A 24,153-nucleotide genomic window follows, 5' to 3' on the forward strand; every position below is an offset into this window, starting at 1 on the left:
ATCAGGGCCGACCGGCACTCACCAGCCCGAGAGGCTTGTCTGCTCACCCACCGGGGCGGGCGGGGTTGGGAGCTGAGGCTTAGACTTCGGTCAGAGCGCAGGGAGAGGACTGGGGTTGGCGGCGTGAACACAGCCTGCAGGGGGTTAGTGCACCACGGCTGGCCAGGAGGGAGTCCGGGGAAAAGTCTGGACCTGCCGAAGAGGCAAGAGACTTTTTCTTCCCTCTTTGTTTCCTGGTGCGCGAGAAGAGGGGATTAAGAGCGCTGCTTAAAGGACCTCCAGAGACAGGCACGAGCCGCGGCTAAAAGCGCGGACCCAGAGACGGGCATGAGACGCTAAGGCTGCTGCTGCCGCCACCAAGAAGCCTGTGTGCGAGCACAGGTCACTGTCCACACCCTGCTTCCGGGAAGCCTGTGCAGCCCGCCACTGCCAGGGTCCCGGGATCCAGGGACAACTTACCCAGGAGAACGCACGGCGATCCTCAGGCTGGTGCAACGCCACGCCGGCCTCTGCCGCCGCAGGCCCGCCCCGCATTCCATGCCCCTCCCTACCTCCCCCTCCCCACCCCGCGGCCTGAGTGAGCCACAGCTCCCGAATCAGTGGCTCCTTTAACCCCGTCCTGTCTGAGCGAGGAACAGACGCCCTCCGGCGACCTACACGCAGAGGCGGGGCCGGATCCAAAGCTGAGCCCCTGGGAGCTGTGAGAACAAAGAAGAGAAAGGGGAATCTCTCCCAGCAGCCTCAGGAGCAGCGGACTAAAGCTTCACAATCAACTTGATGTACCCTGCATCTGTGGAATACATGAATAGACAACCAATCATCCCAAATTAAGGAGGTGGACTGAGAGCAAGATTTATGATTTTTCCCCCTTTTCCTCTTTTTGTGAGTGTGTATGTGTATCCTTCTGTGTTAGATTTTGTCTGTATACCTTTGCTTCCACCATTTGTCCTAGGATTCTATCCGTCCGGTTTTTTTTTTTTTTTTTTTTTTTTTTTTTTTTTTTTTTGCGGTACGCGGGCCTCTCACTGCTGTGGCCTCTCCCATTGCGGAGCCCAGGCTCCAGACGCGCAGGCTCAGCGGCCATGGCTCACGGGCCCAGCCGTTCCGCGGCACGTGGGATCCTCCCAGACCGGGGCACGAACCAGTGTCCCCTGCATCGGCAGGTGGACTCTCAACCACTGCGCCACCAGGGAAGCCCTGTCCGGTTTTTTTTTTAAATTTTTTTCTTAATAATTATTTTTTATTTTAATAAACTTATTATGTTTTATCTTACTTTATTTCATTTTACTTTATCTTCTTTCTTTATTTCTTTTTTCCTTCCTTCACTCCTTCCTTCCTTCCTTCCTCCCTCCCTCCCTTCCTCCTTTCTTTCTTTCTACTTCTACTAATTCTTTCTTGCTACTTTTTCTCCCTTTTATTCTGAGCCGTGTGGATGAAACGTTCTTTGTGCTACAGCCAGGAGTCAGTGCTGTGCCTCTGAGGTGGGAGAGCCAACTTCAGGACACTGGTCCACAAGAGACCTCCCAGCTCCACATAATATCAAACGGCGAAAATCTCCCAGAGATCTGCATCTCAACACTAGCAGCCAGCTTCACTCAACGAGCAGCAAGCTACACTGCTGGACATCCTATGCCAAACAACTAGCAAGACAGGAACACAACCCTACCCATTAGCAGAGAGGCTGCCTAAAATCATAATAAGTCCACAGACACCCCAAAACACACCACCAGACATGGACCTGCCCACCAGAAAGACAAGATCCAGCCTCATCCACCAGAACACAGGCACTAGTCCCCTCCACCAGGAAGCCTACACAACCCACTGAACCAACCTTAGCCACTGGGGACAGACACCAAAAACAACGGGAACTACAAGCCTGCAGCCTGCAAAAAGGAGACCCCAAACACAGTAAGATAAGCAAAATGAGAAGACAGAAAAACACACAGCAGATGAAGGAGCAAGATAAAAACCCACCAGACCTAACAAATGAAGAGGAAATAGGCAGTCTACCTGAAAAAGAATTCAGAATAATGATAGTAAAGATGATCCAAAATCTTGGAAATAGAATGGACAAAATGCAAGAAACATTTAACAGGACCTAGAAAAACTAAAGATGAAACAAACAACAATGAACAACACAATAAATGAAATTAAAACTTCTCTAGATGGGATCAATATCAGAATAACTGAGGCAGAAGAACGGATAAGTGACCTGGAAGATAAAATAGTGGAAATAACTACTGCAGAGCAGAATAAAGAAAAAAGAATGAAAAGAACTGAGGACAGTCTCAGAGACCTCTGGGACAACATTAAACACACCAACATTCGAATTATAGGGGTTCCAGAAGAAGAAGAGAAAAAGGACTGAGAAAATATTTGAAGAGATTATAGTTGAAAACTTCCCTAATATGGGAAAGGAAATACTTAATCAAGTCCAGGAAGCACAGAGACTCCCATACAGGATAAATCCAAGGAGAAATATGCCAAGACACATATTATTCAAACCGTCAAAAATTAAATACAAGGAAAACATATTAAAAGCAGCAAGGGAAAAACAACAAATAACACACAAGGGAATCTCCATAAGGTTAACAGCTGATCTTTCAGCAGAAACTCTGCAAGCCAGAAGGGACTGGCAGGACATATTTAAAGTGATGAAGGAGAAAAACCTGCAACCAACATTACTCTACCCAGCAAGGATCTCATTCAGATTTGATGGAGAAATTAAAACCTTTACAGACATGCAAACGCTGAGAGAGTTCAGCACCACCAAACCAGCTTTACAACAAATGCTAAAGGAACTTCTCTAGGCAAGAAACAAAAGACAAGTAAAAGACCTACAATAACGAACCCAAAACAATTAAGAAAATGGGAATAGGAACATATATATCAATATTTACCTTAAATGTAAATTGACTAAATGCTCCCACCAAAAGAAACAGATTGGCTGAATGGATACAAAAACAAGACCCATATATATGCTGTCTACAAGAGACCCACTTCAGACCTAGAGACACATACAGATTGAAAGTAAGGGGATGGAAAAAGATATTCCATGCAAACGGAAACCAAAAGAAAGCTGGAGTAGCAATTCTCACATGAGACAAAATAGACTTTAAAATAAAGACTATTAGAAGAGACAAAGAAGGACACTACATAATGATCAAGGGATCAATCCGAGAAGAAGATATAACAATTGTAAACATTTATGCACCCAACATAGGAGCACCTCAATACATAAGGCAAATACTAAGAGCCATAAAAGGGGAAATCGACAGTAACACAATCATAGTAGGAGACTTTAACACCCCACTTTCACCAATGAACAGATCATCCAAAATGAAAATAAATAAGGAATCACAAGCTTTAAATGATATATTAAATAAGATGGACTTAATTGATATTTATAGGATATTCCACCCAAAAACAATAGAACACACTTTCTTCTCAAGTGCTCATGGAACATTCTCCAGGATAGATCATATCTTGGGTCACAAATTAAGCCTTGGTAAATTTAAGAAAATTGAAATTTTATCAAGTATCTTTTCTGACCACAAGGCTATGAAATTAGATATCAATTACAGTGAAAGAGCTGTAAAAAATACAAACACATGGAGGCTAAACAATACACTACTTAATAATGAAGTGATCACTGAAGAAATCAAAGAGGAAATAAAAAAATACCTAGAAACAAATGACAATGGAGACACGACGACCCAAAACCTATGGGATGCAGCAAAAGCAGTTCTAAGAGGGAAGTTTATAGCAATACAATCCTACCTTAAGAAAGAGGAAACATCTCGAATAAACAACCTAACCTTGCACCTAAAGCAATTACAGAAAGAAGAACAAAAAACCCCCAAAGTTAGTAGAAGGAAAGAACTCATAAAGATCAGATCAGAAATAAATGAAAAAGAAATGAAGGAAACGATAGCAAAGATCAATAAAACTAAAAGCTGGTTTTTGAGAAGATAAACAAAATTGATAAACCATTAGCCAGACTCATCAAGAAAAAAAGGCAGAAGATTCAAATCAATAGAATTAGAAATGAAAAAGGAGAAGTAACAACTGACACTACAGAAATACAAAAGATCATGAAAGATTACTACAAAAAACTCTATGCCAATAAAACGGACAACCTGGAAGAAATGGACAAATTCTTAGAAATGCACAACCTGCCAAGACTGAATCAGGAAGAAATAGAAAATATGAACAGACCAATCACAAGCACTGAAATGGAAACTGTGATTAAAAATCTTCCAACTAAGAAAAGCCCAGGACCAGATGGCTTCACAGGCGAATTCTATCAAACATTTAGAGAAGAGCTAACACCTGTCCTTCTCAAACTCTTCCAAAATATAGCAGAGGGAGGAAGGCTCCCAAACTCATCCTACGAGGCCACCATCACCTTGATACCAAAACCAGACAAAGATGTCACAAAGAAAGAAAACTACAGGCCAATATCACTGATGAACATAGATGCAAAAATCCTCAACAAAATTCTAGGAAACAGAATCCAACAGCATATTAAAAGGATCATACACCATGATCAAGTGGGGTTTATTCCAGGAATGCAAGGATTCTTCAATATATGCAAATCAATCAATGTGATAAACCATATTAACAAATTGAAGGAGAAAAACCATATGATCATCTCAATAGATGCAGAAAAAGCTTTTGACAAAATTCAACACTGATTTATGATAAAAACCCTGCAGAAAGTAGGCATAGAGGGAACTTTCCTCAACATAATAAAGGCCATATATGACAAACCCACAGCCAACATCGTCCTCAATGGTGAAAAACTGAAAGCATTTCCACTAAGATCAGGGGAAAGACAAGGTTGCCCACTCTCACCACTCATATTCAACATAGTTTTAGAAGTTTTAGCCACAGCAATCAAAGAAGAAAAGGAAATAAAAGGAATCCAAATCGGAAAAGAAGAAGGAAAGCTGTCACTGTTTGCAGATGACATGATACTATACATAGAGAATCCTAAAGATGCTACCAGAAAACTACTAGAGCTAATCAATGAATATGGTAAAGTAGCAGGATACAAAATTAGTGCACAGAAATCTCTGGCATTCCTATACACTAATGATGAAAAATCTGAAAGTGAAATCAAGAAAACACTCCCATTTACCATTGTAACAAAAAGAATAAAATATCTAGGAATAAACCTACCTAAGGAGACAAAAGACCTGTATGCAGAAAATTATAAGACACTGATGAAAGAAATTAAAGATGATACAAATAGATGGAGAGATATACCATGTTCTTGGATTGGAAGAATCAACGTTGTGAAAATGACTCTACTACCCAAAGCAATCTACAGATTCAACGCCATCCCTATCAAACTACCACTGGCATTTTTCACAGAACTAGAACAAAAAATTGCACAATTTGTATGGAAACACAAAAGGCCCTGAATAGCCAAAGCAATCTTGACAATGAAAAACGGAGCTGGAGTAATCAGGCTCCATGACTTCAGACTATACTACAAAGCTACAGTCATCAAGACAGTATGGTACTGGCACAAAAACAGAAAGATAGATCAATGGAACAGGATAGAAAGCCCAGAGATAAACCCACACACATATGGTCACCTTATCTTTGATAAAGGAGGCAGGAATGTACAGTGGAGTAAGGACAACCTCTTCAATAAGTGGTGCTGGGAACACTGGACAGGTACATGTAAAAGTATGAGATTAGATCACTCCCTAACACCATACACAAAAATAAACTCAAAACGGATGAAAGACCTAAATGTAAGGCCAGAAACTATCAAACTCTTAGAGGAAAACATAGGCAGAACACTCTATGACATAAATCACAGCAAGATCCTTTTGACCCACCTCCTAGAGAAATGGAAATAAAAACAAAAATAAACAAATGGGACCTAATGAAACTTCAAAGCTTTTGCACAGCAAAGGAAACCATAAACAAGGCCAAAAGACAACCCTCAGAATGGGAGAAAATATTTGCAAATGAAGCAACTGAAAAAGGATTAATCTCCAAAATTTATAAGCAGCTCATGCAGCTCAATAACAAAAAAACAAACAACCCAATCCAAAAATGGGCAGAAGCCCTAAATAGACATTTCTCCAAAGAAGATAGACAGACTGCCAACAAACACATGAAAGAATGCTCAACATCATTAATCATTAGAGAAATGCAAATCGAAACTACAATGAGATATCATCTCACCCAGTCAGAATGGCCATCATCAAAAAATCTCGAAACAACAAATGCTGGAGAGGGTGTGGAGAAAAGGGAACACTCTTGCACTGCTAGTGGGAATGTGAATTGGTACAGCCACTGTGGAGAACAGTATGGAGGTTCCTTAAAAAACTAAAAATAGAACTACCATATGACCCAGCAATCCCAGTACTGGGCATATACCCTGAGAAAACCATGATTCAAAAAGAGTCATTACCAAAATGTTCGTTGCAGCTCTGTTTACAATAGCCAGGAGATGGAAACAACCTAAGTGCCCATCATCGGATGAATGGATAAAGAAGATGTGGCACATATATACAATGGAATATTACTCAGCCATAAAAAGAAACGAAACTGAGCTATTTGTAATGAGGTGGATAGACCTAGAGTCTGTCATACAGAGTGAAGTAAGTCAGAAAGAGAAAGACAAATACCGTATGCTAACACATATAAATGGAATTTAAGAAAAAAAAGTCATGAAGAACCTAGGGGTAAGACAAGAATAAAGACACAGACCTACTAGAGAATGGACTTGAGGATATGGGGAGGGGGAATGGTAAGCTGTGACAAAGTGAGAGAGTGGCATGGACATATATACACTACGAAACGTAAGGTAGATAGCTAGTGGGAAGCAGCTGCATAGCACAGGGAGATCAGCTCGGTGCTTTGTGACCGCCTGGAGGGGTGGGATAGGGAGGGTGGGAGGGAGGGAGACACAAGAGGGAAGAGATATGGGAACATATGTATATGTATAACTGATTCACTTTGTTATAAAGCAGAAACTAACACACCATTGTAAAGCAATTATACTCCAATAAAGATGTAAAAAAAAAATAAATAAATAATCCTGGGAATGGTATCTACCCCCACAGAAAATGTCGATTCTATGCTGGAATAGACAAAGGGTCCCTTGGATCCTTGCTTCCCTTTTCAGGACATATTTCCAACGATTCAAACCAGAATTGGGCAGTTAATAGGGGTTAAACTGTATAGAACATATTAAGCAAATTTGAATCATGCAAATTTAAAATGGTTTGTTAAAGAAAACATTAATAGTCCCATCTTATTTTCCAAATTTGAAAAAAGGTTAATTTCCTTAATTTTAAAAAGTGCATCAAAAGTCTTATGACTTTATAGTTGTTGAAGCAAGTGAATTATATTCTCTGTTTATGACACTTCCTGGTTAGTCCCTGAAAAGAAATCCCTGCCGTGTTTTGTTATTTTAACACAACCGTGCTGTCGTTTGGGCATCTGAACTTGTTTGTGTGACTTTGGTGACTAATGTGATGTTGTTTTAACATTCATTGGTATTTTAATATGAAGTCATGATATCCCCAATCCCACCTGAGCACTTTTAAATAGAGTTGTTAGTGTTAGCTAAAAAACACATATGAAACTTATAACCCTAGAATGAAAGTTAGCGAGGAGGGAATTAGATAATTATACTGACGTGAATACAGTTAATTTGAGAAAGAGCTCTCTGCAAAACATTAAAGAAAATGCAAAGAAAACGAAAAGCAACACACCAGTATCTTCAGATTGCTGCCCTCCTCGACCACGTTTATCTGACTTGGCTTTTACTTCTGCTGGAGAATTTGTCTTGAATCAAGTGACTTTTGAATTACCTGAGGGCTTCAGGAACGCTCCCCTTTCACAAAATGCAGCCACCTGTTTTGGAAGCCTCCTGCCTGGAGCCCCTCCTTCCTTGCAGCCTCCTCCCCGCCAGGCCCCATTATCCTGGGAAAGAGGGGCCCAGGACTCCGCCCTGCCCCTAACGCTACCGCTACCCGTACCTGCCCCTTCTCAAGCTCTCACCTCCACGGCAAGGCCAGGAAGACATCTAAACCAGAGCCCACGCTATTGAGTGGAAATAACAGTTGCCTTTTCCCACGTTCAGGATAACGTGTGCAAATTAACTGCAGTCTTGGGAGGAAAAAAGGCAGTTAACAACTAATGTTTGCATGTAAATTTCCAGGTTACAAAGCTCCTCCCGTAAACAACCACTCTTTAAGCCAAAAGGGAGGCAAATGATGATTCCGAGCTGTGGGGGAAGAGGCAGGGCAGCTAGGATCACAAACAGGTGCAGAACGTTTCGGGAACGCAGCCATAAGGTTCCTTCAAAGTCACAGCTAGCCCACCAGTGTGTCCTTGTGGCCCTCCTTAGACATAGCAGACCTCAACATCTAAGAGCAGAATATCTTTACACATGTCCACGTGTGATAAATTCTACTCAAAATATGTTATTTCCAACCTTAGTTATCCGTGTCTTACGTTTATCCTCATGCCACGCATGAACCGCATTTTCAACTTCACTAAATTTTTATCTCTTACTTAATGAGTCATCTTTGTAGAGTCTGGATGCTATTCCAAGAGTACAGTCTGGTTCCCTGTAGAGTATATGATGGACTCCTTCACTTCCCAGAGCTGAGCCAGAGCCAAGTGCAACATTCCACTGATAAACTCATCCCAAATTTCAAGTTTCTGGCTAAGACGGTGACTTTCTTAGGCATGTTCCATTTCCTCTTTGCTTTCTGTGGCAGCTGGCTTTCTTTCCAGGGTGATCTTTCATGAAGAAACAGGTATGATCCTTTATAAGAATTATTCACTGTGCAGCAGCATTGAGAGCAACAAGCCACTGGAGATGAGGATGCTGACAGTCACCTTGGGTCACTCGTGAGCTCCAGGCCCACTCCTTCATGCCAGGTACAAACTATGGGCTTCCACCTCATGCCTGAGTAGATTTATCAATATATGCCATGAACATCTGACTTGGCTCATGTTATATCTGTGAATATGAAGCATCTACCAATGATTGTTCAATGAGGGAAATCAGGCTGGATCCAACAGCTGAGGAAAATGAGTTGTTGTTTGCATCTAACACGGTATTATTAATTCATCCTTAGGAGGAGGGGCTTTGAGCGATTCTCCCCCTGGTGACAGACTTGGCTCATCCACAGCTTCCTTGCCTCCACAAGTCAATGGCACAAGCCTGGAAGTTCACGGGCCCAGGAGAGAGCCTCCGCCTGCTATAGGGCCTGACTCTCCTCAGCCCGGTGCAGTCGATCTGACTAGGAAGAACTGGGCCTGAGGCACTGGCCCTACTTACCTCCACACTCTAGCGTAGGGAGTGAACCAGTCTATAAAGTACTGCTACAATAACCTTGATATTTCTCTAAAGGATTATTATGTAAAGAGAGTATAATTGGGTGAAAAATTGGGTGTTTCAGGACAGAGCACCTATTTACACAACTCTAGGGAAGTGTTCATGCCCCAGAGGTGAGGAACCCAGCGGACCTGCTCCTTGATAGGGATGATGCTTAACCTGCCTGCAGCATTTCAGCCAGAGCAGCTGTCCCAGCTGGTGTCAGTTTGGGTTGTTTGGTGTCTGTGTCATAGTGGCTGCTAGGCATTTTGGGCAGCACCCTGGCTTCAAGGCTGCAGTAGCATGTAGGCGAAAGCAACAACAGGTAAACCTGAGCTTTCAGGTGCTAGTGTGCCCGCTTTCCCTGTTCTCTCCTGTACTCTGAAAGGCAGCGAAAGCCCAGGAAGTGGGGGGGGCTCAGAACCTGCCTCGAGTGGGCTTAATGAGCAGCCTTTCCATAGAAACCCGTCCGCAGAACCGCAGTGGGAACCGTTGCATCCCGTTCTGCAACTCCGTGCTGAGAGTGGTAACAGGGCTTGGGGGAGATCAGAGGGAGAACCAGGAGGGGACGGTGGGGTCTGTAGGCATAGCCCCTAATGCAGGAGTGCCTGAGCAGTCCGCGGCCAGTACAAATGTCCCCTTACCTGGAGGGTCTCCGTCACTCACCTCCTTGCCCCTTTCAGTCCTGCTGACGTGCTCGTAGTCACAGATGGCAAAAGCGGCTAGATAAGTGGGCATGTGGGGCGTGGTGTGAAAGGTAGTAACAGTCCACTTGCTTCCATTCACGTCTTCTCTCTCAGACTGACCTAGAGAAATCGATTTTAGTCCAAATCACTGTAAATAAGCAATAATAAGCACAATTATCTACCTTTGAAATAATTCATCAAGTCGACTGTCACTCAGCTAGTTCTTCCCAACTCCTCTCCAGAGTGCAGCAGTTTGGACTTGTCTACCTCCAAGCTATCAAAAGCATATTAGGAAGGCCTAAGGACAGTATCTCGGTCCTGAATTAGCACCTTGAATGACTCGGTCTGGATGGAGGGCAAATCTACGGGCACTGTAAACTAGACCCATGAGCTACCTCCTCTCTTTCCCATCCACGACTGTTTCCTAGTCCAGCCCATCTCTCTCAGCACTTAATCTAGGGTTTCCCAGGCCTATAGTAGGTCAACAAGGTACAATTCTGCCATTCTCAGGTTTCGGGCAGGTCTTCAGTGGAGTCACACTGTGGGTTTTAAACCTGAAATCACAAACTCAAACACCTGTGAGGGCCGGGTACTTGATGTGAACGGGCTGGTTTACACTAACAGGGAGTGGTGGGGACAACGGCAGGCAGGGGCATGGGCTTGGTCTGAAGGAGGTAGCCCCTTCTCAGCGGCAACTATCACTGGCACCTTGGAAGTGCAGGGCCAGTGTTGTTAGTTGTTCTGAGTTTCAAAAAAAAAAGTAAGAATTTTTATTTTTATGAGGAATCTCTGAATTAAAAGAAATTGGATGCCAATTCAATCAAAAGAAAAAACTACTGTGAGCCAAAAACAAAACAAAAAAACCAAACCAAACCAAACCCACATCTATGTGCCAGATTCAGACCAAGTTCACTAGCTTGTTACCACTAATGATCAATAGTTGAAGCCCAAATTAACGGGCAGACAGGCTGCCAATGTATGAGAACAGTGTAGTGTCCTCAGCTCCTAATACAAACAGAATCAGGATTTACCATCACCAAGATGTGGGTGCTGATGCATATCCCATGTGACTGCCCTCCCTGGTTATAATATACTACAATCATAACGCACTCTCAACACATTGACCAGAAAATCTACTGATATAAAATCTATCACAGAGTTAAATATATATACACATATATAATTCATATAAAAACATATAAATACAAATATATAAGTAAACATATAATTATATAACATCATATGTATATGTGTATGTATATTATATATGTATACACATATACATATATGTACATGTATACATATACAGCGATAGGAAACATTACTTACCTAGCTTTGGCATGTTGGAAAGGGCCACGTAACTTGGATGATGAATAAGTGTTATATTAAAAGTTGCCTTCAGAGCTGGCTCATCAAAACAAGGGAAAACATTCCTGGCAAATGTTGGTTCCATCTGAGATGCTAAGAGGGCCCTGAAATACATTTTTGGGAAAAATCTATTTTTATTTCAAACCAGAGGAAGCAAAAAAAATGTACATATTGAGGGATTATGGCTTATAATTATCTTCAGGAAGGAGCTGTAATGTTCTCCCCTCATCTTCCTCACTGCCCTCCCCATAATACAAACACACTCCAGTCCTCACTGTCCCTGAGAATTCCTGTAAGACCTAAAATACAAAAGAACTCTTTAATTTTCAACTGCAAAATAACATTTACTTCATTACATCATATGCCTTTAAAACTGTTTACAAACAAAATAGGAACAAATATAAAAAACATGCAATGCCAGGCTTTTGAGAACCAAGGATTTTTTTTTTTTTTTAAACATCTTTATTGGGGTATAATTGCTTTACAATGGTGTGTTAGTTTCTGCTTTATAACAAAGTGAATCAGCTATACATATACATATGTTCCCATATGTCTTCCCTCTTGCGTCTCCCTCCCTCCCACTCTCCCCATCCCACCCCTCCAGGCTGTCACAAAGCCCCGAGCTAATATCCCTGTGCCTTGCGGCTGCTTCCCCCTAGCTATCTACCTTACTACGTTTGTTAGTGTGTATATGTCCATGACTCTCTCTCGCCCTGTCAAAACTCACCCTTCCCCCTCCCCATATCCTCAAGTCCGTTCTCCAGTAGGTCTGCATCTTTATTCCTGTCTTACCCCTAGGTTCTTCATGACATTTTTTTCCCTTAAATTCCATATATATGTGTTAGCATACGGTATTTGTCTTTTTCTTTCTGACTTACTTCACTCTGTATGACAGACTCTAGGTCTATCCATCTCATTACAAATAGCTCAATTTCATTTCTTTTTAAGGCTGAGTAATATTCCATTGTGTATATGTGCCACATCTTCTTTATCCATTCATCCGATGATGGGCGCTTAGGTTGTTTCCATCTCCGGGCTATTGTAAATAGAGCTGCAATGAACATTTTGGTACATGACTCTTTTTGAATTTTGAACCAAGGATTTTTTAAAACTAGGATTACTTCTTTGGGGATGGGCTGGCTTTCATCCTCCATCAAAGTGCAAGTCAAAAGAAGAATGTATGTTTTTTATCTTTTTCTCACATGTTCTTCTTTTTCCTGGTTGAAAACTTTAAGAAGTTTTATTTTGCATATCCTTGGGGCTAAACAATATGGACACATCCCAACTGAACAAAACAATTTTCATTTACATGTGGATGGATTTATTGAATCCCTACTGCTCCTTCCTCCATCTCCAAGGAAAAATACAAAAGGTGACACGATCCCACAATGCACTGGTGATTTACAGGGAAAAGCTTAGGGACAAGAGTACCCTGAGCAAACAAGATTTCCAGGTTCATCCTCTGTAAACACTACCTGAGTCTGACAAGAGCACGGGTCCTATCAAACAACTTTCTCCTCCAAAGAAACCTGCAGTCTCATTATCCCATTTTCCAAGACTCTGTGACCTGGGAACTGCTTTTAGATGACAATTGTGGATGATAAATTCCTTTTTTTCTCCGAAGGTGCTGAGACTTAATGTCTCTCATGCATTTACCCCAGCTCAGGCCCAGTCCTTAGATAAATAAAAGGAGAATTCAACACAGATATCTTGAGAGCACTGTCTGTCCATTATTCACCTCTGTAAATCCCTCCTCCACCATGATAAGGGCCCTGCTCACATAAAACTTCACACAGCTTTAGGAAGAGCACACACAACAGGAGGCATGTTCAAAAGCTTTTCACAGTCAGCTAGTTTGATGTGCTCATAACCTCACTGTGACAAAATCGTAATTTTCAACAAGCCTATTTTGCTTTATTTGCTTTCCCCTACTTTATTCTACTCTTGCTTTCTTGGCTGAAAGGGGGCTTGTGGGCTCTGACAAGCAGCCACTTTGGCTGCAAGACTCTGCTCCATCTACCGCTGGCTGAGCAACCCTGAACTAGTCACGTAGTCTTGCTGAGCCTGTTTCCCCATCTAGAATAAAACGACACTAGCTATGTTTCATTGCTGGATGAGCTTTTATATTATTAGTAACTACATTTAGCAATAAATGACCTGTGAATTCGCCTATATTCCTTCCAATCTCACAGATTATTCTTGATATAGATGAACTACAGAAGAATTCAAGGAAGAATAAGTTACAGAGTAAGGGTGGAGGGTTGGAAATTACAAATGCATTTAAAAAGGTTCCATCACCTTGCTGTACAGCAGAAATTAAACACAACATTGTAAAAAAAAAAAAGTTTCCAGAGATCACAGGTGGCCACAAGCTGAATATGAACCACATTTGTCTCCCCAATTAATTTTAAACTATGAGAAATTAGGGGTTATGTATTTTTTCTTCTGTATCATTTAAAATACTTGGCTAAAATATGGTTTCATGGCAAATAAGTATTTTCTCAGCCGTGGAGGCACTATAAAGTAAAGGAAGCTTGATGTTAGTATATACAGAAGAACATGAAGTATTTTGCAGTTTGCCACCTTGGCATTTGTTTGTTTTGTAGTATTCGTTGGTATCTTTTAAAGGGATGGGATAAAGTACAGAAGATTCAAGCAATTGACAATACAGTAAAAAGAAAGATGAGCAGGGAATTCAGCAACCTGAGTAGTTGCTCAGGATCTGCAGTGTAAACATGGTGGTGTAACTTTGGGAAAGTTGCTTAAACTCTTTGGACGTCCATTTCTATAAAGTGCAGGATGGGACTAGATGATCTCTAAGTCCACTTAGAGCTCTAAAACTGATTCCCACAGAGATAATGGCTCCAACAGGATGGAGAAAAGAGCCCTTGAGGTGGCCATGACTGAGTCATCTAGGATGAAGAGAAATAGTCCCCTTGGGAGTTTTCATACCTGGCCTTCAGCGGATCTGTGAGCCTCCTGAAATCGCAGGGACACTTTGTACAAATGGTGATCTGTTAGCATGAAAAGTGCAATGTAAAGTGAAAAAGTGCATTCAATTATATAATACATGCTTATATATTTGGAAAGCCAACACATGCCTATTGTTTTTGTAATGGAAACTACAGAAAGTACAGCTTGATGACATCTCTGCTGCCATAACTCCCCAAAGCATGTGAATCTCAAGGAGGTGGCAAGGTGGGGATGAGGGAGAAAATCAGCCTCTTCAAGGAGGTGGGAAACTTTCATGCTCACCAAAGGTGCAGGTTTAAAAAGGCGAGGAGACACCAGCTTAGGGAGTCACTGCTTTAACAAATGAAGCCTCAAGCAAGTCCTTCCAATTCCATGATTAAGGTCTCCAGAGAAGTGAAATAAAAGAAACACTTGGATTTTACTCAACTATTTCCCTCCCTGGTGTTATACAAGCAAACAAAAAGGGAAAAATCCCTACAACACACAGCCTTTCTGGCTCTCAATCTTAACTCCAAAGGTCAGGGCCAGCCGGCAGCACATACAATCTGGTTATGCCACGTCTGGACCCAAGGCTGATATTTATTTCCCTTCTCTCTCTGCTTTGGACTCAAGCAACCCTGTAAGGATATCCTTCCTCCCTTCAAACCTCACAGAAACATGTTATTATGGTGCCTGTGAGGTCTGGGTTTAGAGTGGTCAGCCGGTGAGGGAGTTCATTTGGGAGAATTTGTCTCCTAGTGGCTCACTATCGCAAAGCCACTTTCCTGCCCTCTTGTACAGCAAGAGAATGGTGGGCTCACCACTTTCTTGTGCTGGAAAAGGTCTTAGCAGGCAAGACACGTGATGCCCTTGGGGATCCATCTACTACCACATAAAAAATATTCATTCAGTACAGTATTTCATTCCAAATTATTTTATGAACTCCATACGCCTACAGCTCTAGTTAAGAAGTGCGTAATAACATAGCTGGTCAAGGATTAAGTAAGACTCTTTAGAGAGTTGTCTGCCCTGATTTTTTTTAACACAGTAACAACACTCAGATATCAAAATGTTTAGTAAAGACGGACGTTACACCACTGGATTGGCCTGTGAATCATGTTTGTTTATTACTTGTGTAATACGATGTTAAAACTGAAGTTCCCACCAGACGACAAAACATAATAGATGTAAAATTCCAAACAAAGATGCCAGACCATGTTATGAAGATTTTGAAAGTAAATGGCCTCAAGAACCTTCAAGCCACTCTTGGGTTTCTCAGCTACATCGAGGACATAGAAGAAGGGTCAGAGAACGTAGATAAAAGAGATCAGAGGAGAGATTCCTTGGTGGGGAGGGACATTATGTTGCCATGTCCTCCTGCACTCAGGGAGTTGGGAGGAGGTGCAACCCTCTAAACCTGAGACAGGGGGAGAAAATCCCTCAGAGAGCAGTGGAAGTGTTTCCTAAGGCTGAGGGACTTAGAGGCTGGTACCCAATTCACTCCTGAGAAAGCTGAAATTGACACTGGCTGGAGTCGGACTCCTATCAGGTGGGAATCTACACAGACTGTTTTGGAGCCAGAACCAGGAGAGTGCTGCTGCCTTGGGACCCACATCAGTCCCAGGCAAGGGATGTATGAGTGTTCCTTGGAAAAGCTGTGGGCCCTGAGACAGAATCTTAGATTCTGTCCAATAGAGCCACCTGGAGGAGCTTGGAGATGCACTACTGTGTGTCTAGGGGCCGAGGAAGGAGTTACAAATGACAATCAGAACAGAGAAATAAGAGAAGCATCCTTCAGGGACAAGAGAATTGTAGGAGAAAGAGAAACAGTGAGAAAGCTCTGAGGAGTCCAAGAAAATGACATCTCAAGGGAAAAAGGCATCTGCTAGACCAGAGTGAGACCAAGCGATGAGAGTACTGGTTCAAATAAGAGCTGCCCTGTGTGTTGCCTCTCCCTGTCTCCACTAGTCCCACTGGACCTGGTAGGGTTTAAATAACAGCTCAAGATGGAAGGGGAGGACTAGAAATAGGAGGCAGAGAGATGGAAAGACCACTAACCCTCTATGTCACTGCAGGCTTCTATCCTGAAGTCAGCCCAAGCTCGGAGAAGTGAGGTTGGAGAGAGAAAAAGGGAGATTTAACAGCAACTTAAGTTCAAAGTTTTAACTATCACCCAGGACTGGATTTCCTGTTTTTTGCATCTGGATAATGTTTGTAACTTAGTGACCATAGATCATCTATTAACTAAGAATTAGCAGGAAATTATGGGTTGCTAGAGTATACATGCAGGAGCAAGAGCTATTATCCCAGAGACTAAATTGTAAAAGGACAGTGGGAGAAAAATGATTGCATTTTTACTGAATTATGAGGTGTGGTATTTCAATATGCTAGTTACACTTGTTTTCAAAAGATACAGGATCTAAACCTCTGATGAGCAAACCATCTCCCAGAGAAAACTGCTCAGCCACATAAAATGTGTGGGTTCAACAGCTCTATAAGGTAATGAACTGACCTCTTTTCTCTGTGACACCAGCGATATCATGTGCTTGGCACTTGAGTTCACTGACCTTGTTTTGAGACTTCTAAATTCTTTCCTAATATTACTCAAATTTCTCTCTTGTGTGTCATACCCTGAGGACTGTGCCAGATTTCCTGCATAAACAGAAACTGGAAGGGAGTCTTTTTAAATTCACTGCTCACTCTTTGGACACCTGCACAAAATGATTGACCTTGATCATGCTCTTTTCACCGTAATTTGTCCCAAATAAAGATCTTAATTTTCTTCAGGCATTTGACACTAACAAGCCACTCCCACCTCTTGATTTTTCTATTTTCATTTCTCTAAATACTACCGTATTTTTTCTTATCTTTTAAAAAGGAAATGGGGTGATCAGAAATACAAGTATTCCTAAAGGATACTGCACAAGAAAAGGATTCATACATTCGCTCTCTTTTTTTCCTTAAATTTCGGTTGGTTTTTATTTTATTTTAATTTAATTTTGTTTTTACACAGCAGGTTCTTATTACTTATCTGTTTTATACATGTTAGTGTATATATGTCAATCCCAATCTCCCAATTCATCCCACCACCACCAACAACCACCGCCCACTTTCCCCCCTTGGTGTCCATACATTTGTTCTCTACATCGGTGTCTCTATTTCTGCCTTGCAAACTGGTTCATCTTTCTAGATTCCACATATATGCGTTAATATACGATATTTGTTTTTCTCTTTCTGACTTACTTCACTCTGTATGACAGTCTCCAAGTCCATCCACTTCTCTGCAAATGACCCAATTTTGCTCCTTTTTATGGATGAGTAATATTCCATTGTATATATGTACCACATCTTCTTTATCCATTCATCTGTCGATGGGCATTTAGGTTGCCTCCATGACCTGGCTATTGTAAATTGTGCTGCAATGAACATTGGGGTGCATATGTCTTTTTGAATTATGGTTTTCTCTGGGTATATGCCCAATAGTGGGATTGCTGGATCATATGGTAATTCTATTTTTACCTTTTTAATGAATGTCCATACTGTTCTCCAGAGTGGCTGTATCAATTTACATTCCCACCAACAGTGCAAGAGGGTTCTCTTTTCTCCACACCCTCTCCAGCATTTGTTGTTTGTAAATATTCTGATGATGCCCATTCTAATTGGTGTGAGGTGATACCTCATTGTAGTTTTCATTTGCATTTCTCTAATAATTAGTGATGTTGAGCAGCTTTTCATGTGCCTCTTGGCCATCTGTATGTCTTCTTTGGAGAAATGTCTATTTAGGTCTTCTGCCCATTTTTGGATTGGGTTGTTTGTTTTTTTTGATATTGAGCTGCATGAGGTGCTTGTACATTTTGGAGACTAATCCTTTGTCAGTTGCTTCGTTTGCAAATATTTTCTCCCATTCTGAGGGTTATCTTTTCGTCTTGTTTATGGTTTCCTTTGCTGTGCAAAAGCTTTTAAGTTTTATTACATCCCATTTGTTTATTTTCGTTTTTATTTCCATCACTCTAGGAGGTGGGTCAAAAAAGATCTTGCTGTGATTTATGTCAAAGACTGTTCTGCCTATGTTTTACTCTAAGAGTTTTATAGTGTCCGGGCTTATATTTAGGTCTTTAATCCATTTTGAGTTTATTTTTGTGTATGGTGTTAGGAAGTGTTCAAATTTCATTCTTTTACATGTGTCTGTCCAGTTTTCCCAGCACCATTTATTGAAGAGACTGTCTTTTCTCCATTGTATATCCTTGCCTTCTTTGTCATAGACTAGTTGACCATAGATGCGTGGGTTTATCTCTGGGCTTTCTATCCTATTCCATTGATTTATATTTCTGTTTTGGTGCCAGTACCATATTGTCTTGATGATTGTAGCTTTGTAGTATAGTCTGAAGTCAGGGAGTCTGATTTCTCCAGCTCCGTTTTTTTTCCCCTCAAGATTTCTTTTGCTATTCGGGGCCTTTTGTGTCTCCATACAAATTTAAAAATTTTTTGCTCTAGTTCTGCAAGAAATGCCATTGGTAATTTGATAGGGATTGCATTGAATCTGTAGATTGCTTTGGGTAGTATAGTCATTTTCACAATATTGAGTCTTCCAATTCAAGAACATGGTATATCTCTCCATCTGTTTGTATCATCATTGATTTCTTTCATCAGTGTCTTATAGTTTTCTGAGTACAGGTCTTTTACCTCCTTAGGTAGGTTTATTCCTAGGTATTTTACTCTTTTTGTTGCAATGGTGAATGGGATTGTTTCCTTAATTTCTCTTTCGGATCCTTCACTGTTAGTGTATAGGAATGCAAGAGATTTCTGTGCATTAATTCTGTATCCTGCAACTTTACCAAATTCATTGATAAGTTCTAGTAGTTTTCTGGTGGCTACTTTAGGATTCTCTCTATATAGTATCATGTCATCAGCAAACAGTGCCAGTTTTACTTCTTCTTTCCCAATTTGGATTCCTTTTATTTCTTTCTCTTCTCTGATTGCTGTGGCTAGGACTTCCATAACTATGTGGAATAAGAGTGGCTAGAGTGGATACCCTTGTCTTGTTCCTGATCTGAGAGAAAATGCTTTCAGTTTTTCACCATTGAGAATGATGTTTGCAGTGGGTTTTTCATATATGGCCTTTATTATGTTGAGGTAGGTTCCCTCTATGCCCACTTTCTGAAGAGTTTTTACCATAAATGGGTGTTGAATTTTTTCAAAAGCTTTTTCTGCATCTATTGAGATGATCATATGGTTTTTATTCTTCAATTTGTTAATATGGTATATTACATCAACTGATTTGTGTATATTGAAGAATCCTTGCATCCCTAGGATAAATCCCACTTGATCATGGTGTATGATCCTTTTAATGTGTTGTTGGATTCTGTTTGCTAGTATTTCCTTGAGGATTTTTGCATCTATATTCATCAGTGATATTGGTCCGTAATTTTCTTTTTTTGTAGTATCTTTGTCTGGTTTTGGTATCAGGGTGATGGTGGCCTCATAGAATGAGTTTGGGAGTGTTCCTTCCTCTGAAATTTTTTGGAAGAGTTTGAGAAGGATGGGTGTTAGCTCTTCTCTAAATGTTTCAAAGAATTCACCTGTGAAGCCATCTGGTCCTGGGCTTTTGTTTGTTGGACGATTTTTAATCACAGTTTCAATTCATTATTTGTGATTCGTCTGTTCATATTTTCTATTTCTTCCTGGTTCAGTCTTGGAAGGTTATACCTTTCTAAGAATTTGTCCATTTCTTCCAGGTTGTCCATTTTATTGGCATAGAGTTTCTTGTAGTAGTCTCTTTTGGTGCATTGTATTTCTGCGGTGTCCATTGTAACTTTTCCTTTTTCATTTCTAATTCTATTGATTTGAGTCCTCTCCCTCTTTTTCTTGATGAGTCTGGCTAATGGTTTATCAATTTTGTTTATCTTCTCAAAGAACAAGCATTTAGTTTTATTGATCTTTGCTATTGTTTTGTTTCTATTTCATTTATTTCTGCTCTGATCTTTATTATTTCTTTCCTTCTACTAACTTTGGGTTTTATTTGTTCCTCTTTCTCTAGTTCATTTAGGTGTAAAGTTAGATTTTTTTATTTGAGATTTTTCTTATTTCTTGAGGTAGGATTGTATTGCTATAAACTTCCCTCTTAGAACTGCTTTTGCTGCATCCCATAGGTTTTGGGTCATCGTGTTTTCATTATCATTTGTCTCTAGGTATTTTTTTATTTCCTCTTTGATTTCTTCAATGATCTCTCGGTTATTTAGTAACATATTGTTTAGCCTCCACATGTTTATGTTTTTTACATTTTTTCCCTGTAATTGATTTATAATCTCATAGCGTTGTGGTCTGAAAAGATGCTTGATATGATTTCAATTTTCTTAAATTTACCGAGGCTTGATTTGTGACCCAAGATATGATCTATCCTGGAGAATGTTCTGTGTGCACTTGAGAAGAAAGTGTAATCTGCTGTTTTCAGATGGAATGTCCTACAAATGTCAATTAAATCCATCTGGTCTATTGTGTTATTTAAAGCTCGTGTTTCTTTATTTATTTTCTGTCTGGATGATCTGTCCATTGGCGTAAGTGAGGTGTTAAAGTTCCCCGCTATTATTGTGTTACTGTCAATTTCCTCTTTTACAGCTGTTAGCATTTGCCTTATGTATTAAGGTGCTCCTATGTTGGGTGCATATATATTTATAATTGTTATATCTTCTTCTTGGATTGATCCCTTGATCCTTACGTAGTGTCCTTCTTTGTCTCTTGTAACAGTCTTTCTTTTGAAGTCTATTTTATCTGATATGAGAATTGCTACTCCAGCTTTGTTTTGATTTCTATTTGCATGGAATATCTTTTTCCATCCCCTCACTTTCAGTCTGTATGTGTCCCTAGGTCTGAAGTGGCTCTTTTGTAGACACCATATATGTGGGTCTTGTTTTTGTATCCATTCAGCCAGTCTACATCTTTTGGTTGGAGCATTTAATCCATTCACATTTCAGGTAATTATTGATATGTATGTTCCTATTACCATTTTCTTAATTGTTTTGGGTTTGTTTCTCTAGGTCCTTTTCTTCTCTTGTGTTTCCCACTTAGAGAAGTTCCTTTAGCATTTGTTGTACAGCTGGTTTGCTGGTGCTGAATTCTCTTAGCTTTTGCCTGTCTGTAAAGCTTTTGATTTCTCCATCAAGTCTGAATGAGATCCTTGGTAGGTAGAGTAATCTTGATTGAAGGTTCTTCCTTTTCATCACTTTAAATGTATCATGCCAGTCCCGTCTGGCTTGTAAAGTCTTTGCTGATAAATCAGCTGTTAACCTTATGGGAGTTCCCTTGTATGTTATTTGTCATTATTTTTCCCTTTTGCTTTTAATAATTTTTCTCTGTCTTTAATTTTTGTCAATTTGATTACTATGTGTCTTGGTGTGTTTCTCCTTGGGTTTATCCTTCCTGGGACTCTCTGCCTTTCCTTGACTTGGGTGGCTGTTTCCTTACCCATGTTAGGGAAGTTTTCAACTATAATCTCTTCAAATATTTTCTTGTGTCTTTTCTCTCTCTCTTCTCCTTCTGGGACCCCTATAATGTGAATGTTGTTATGTTTAATATTGTCCCAGAGGTCTCTTAGGCTGTCTTCATTTCTTTTCATTCTTTTTTCTTTATTCTGTTCCACAGCAGTGAATTCCACCATTCTGTCTTCCAGGTCACTTATCTGTTCTTCTGCCTCAGTTATTCTGCTTTTAATTCCTTCTAGTGCATTTTTCATTTCAGTTATTGTATTGTTCATCTCTGTTTGTTTGTTCTTTAATTCTTCTAGGTGTTTGTTCTTTAATTCTTCTAGGTCTTTGTTAAACATTTCTTGCATCTTCTAGATCTTTGCCTCTATTCTTTTTCCAAGGTCCTGGATCATCTTCACTATCATTACTCTGAATTCTTTTTCTGGAAGGTTGCTTATCTTCACTTCATTTAATTGCTTTTCTGGGGTCTTATCTTTTTTTTTTTTTTTTTTTTTGCAGTACACGGGCCTCTCACTGTTGTGTCCTCTCCCGTCGCGGAGCACAGGCTCCAGACGCGCAGGCTCAGCGGCCATGGCTCACGGGTCTAGCTGCTCCGCGGCATGTGGGATCCTCCCAGACTGGGGCATGAACCCACATCCCCTGCATCGGCAGGCAGACTCTCAACCACTGCGCCACCAGGGAAGCCCCTGTAGTCTTATCTTGTTTCTTCATCTGGTACATAGCCCTCTGCCTTTTCATTTTGTCTGTCTTTCTGTGAATGTGGTTTTCGTTCCACATTCTGCAGGATTGTAGTTTTCTTGCTTCTGTTGTCTGCTCTCTCATACATTCTCTCTTTCATTGAATTTCAAAATTGGAAGAGACCTTGGAGAGTTCCACCATCTTAGTTTACAGATGGGGAAGCTGACACCCAGGAAATTTATGCAACTGATTTGATAACTAGTAAGTGGTAGGGATGGTACCAGAACCAGGGCTCCAGCTCCCAAGCCCAGGGTCTTTTCCATGCACTGCCTGCTTGAAGTATATAATGTCACAAATACTAAAATTAAAGTAAGATATCATGAAGATGACTGAGGATTAACTTCATAATTAATAGCATTACCGAGAGATGATAAGACTTCTATTTCCAGCATAAGGAAGCAGCAAAGGCTAGAATTAGCCTTCTGCTGAAAACAACTAAAAAACCTGATGAAATATATGAAACAACTGATTTCAGACATTGGATAACAGGACGCACAGGACTGTGATTCCCAAGAGAAGAGAAACAAAGAAGTTGAACTCTACAATCACCTTGTCTTTCTATCTGGAAGTGATTTCTAAACTGCAGCACAGGGAAGGAGAACTGAAACAGAGTTCAGTTGTCTCACTAAGTTGAGGAGGCAGAGTTGGATGCTCAGGGAGACCTAAATAGCTAGAATTTGCAGGGTAGACTATAAGGAAGGAGTAGGTATGCAGAGAAAGACACCCAGAAATCTGCATAGAATCCCCCTCGAGTCTTTGGTCAAATAGTAATCTGCACTTCAGAAGCTCAAGCAAAGAAAATCTGTCAGGGAAAGAATAGCTACCAGGGAGGGAAAAGCTGAACAATTCCCAGAGTTCACATAGTGCTAGGAGTTGTTCAAGCTTCCACAAACCAGAGTATAGACATCTCCAGAATATTTGGATTTTTCAACAGAGACCAGAAGGGTAATGCCTGCATAGTGAACTAAACTAGCCCTAGAGTAAAGGCGACTTTAGATCCACTCTAAAAGTGCTTAAACACAAGACTCAAGAGATCAAACAAGGATCAAAAGGATCACCAAGTAATTTATGTGCCTATTCAAAAAAAGGCCATCATTCATTAAAGCAATATAACAAAATGCAGCATTCAGCAACATAAAATTTAAAATATCAGGGGTTCAATTAAAAAAATGAGAAAATGCACAAATATTTGGAAACAAAATAAACAGTTCTAAGTAACCCACGAGTCAAAGAAGACATCAAAAGGGAAATTAGAAAGTATTTTCAACTGAATGAAAATGAAAAAGCAACATAACATCATCTGTGGCATGTCACTAAAGCAGTAGTTAGTGGAAAATTTATAGCATTAAATGCCTATATTGGAGGAGAAAGAAGATCTTAAATCAATGACCTTGCACCCACCTTAAGAAAACAGAATAAGAAAAGGAAATGAAGCCCAAAGCAAAAAAAGGAAATAATAAAGATTAATGTATGAAGTACTGATATAAAAAACAGAAAAATAGAGGAAATGTATGAAACAAAAAACTGGTTCTACAAGAAGATTAATAAAGTAGATAAATCTCTAGAC

At 40.4% G+C, this 24,153-nt stretch overlaps 1 protein-coding gene across 1 annotated transcript in view; it reads right to left on the reverse strand.

The window, feature by feature from the left end:
- The window catches only part of LVRN (laeverin), an 89,401-nt gene that overhangs the window by 49,457 nt on the left and 15,791 nt on the right, over nt 1–24,153 (reverse strand). The window contains exons 2-3 of the mRNA XM_032627441.1: nt 11,377–11,519; nt 10,028–10,167 (exon numbers count right to left, since the gene is read on the reverse strand). Of these exons, the coding sequence (XP_032483332.1) occupies nt 10,028–10,167; nt 11,377–11,519 (283 nt within the window). The remainder of the gene's footprint in view (nt 1–10,027; nt 10,168–11,376; nt 11,520–24,153) is intronic.

This window comes from Phocoena sinus, chromosome 3, assembly GCF_008692025.1.
Source record: "Phocoena sinus isolate mPhoSin1 chromosome 3, mPhoSin1.pri, whole genome shotgun sequence".
In the NCBI taxonomy this organism is placed as follows: domain Eukaryota; kingdom Metazoa; phylum Chordata; class Mammalia; order Artiodactyla; family Phocoenidae; genus Phocoena; species Phocoena sinus.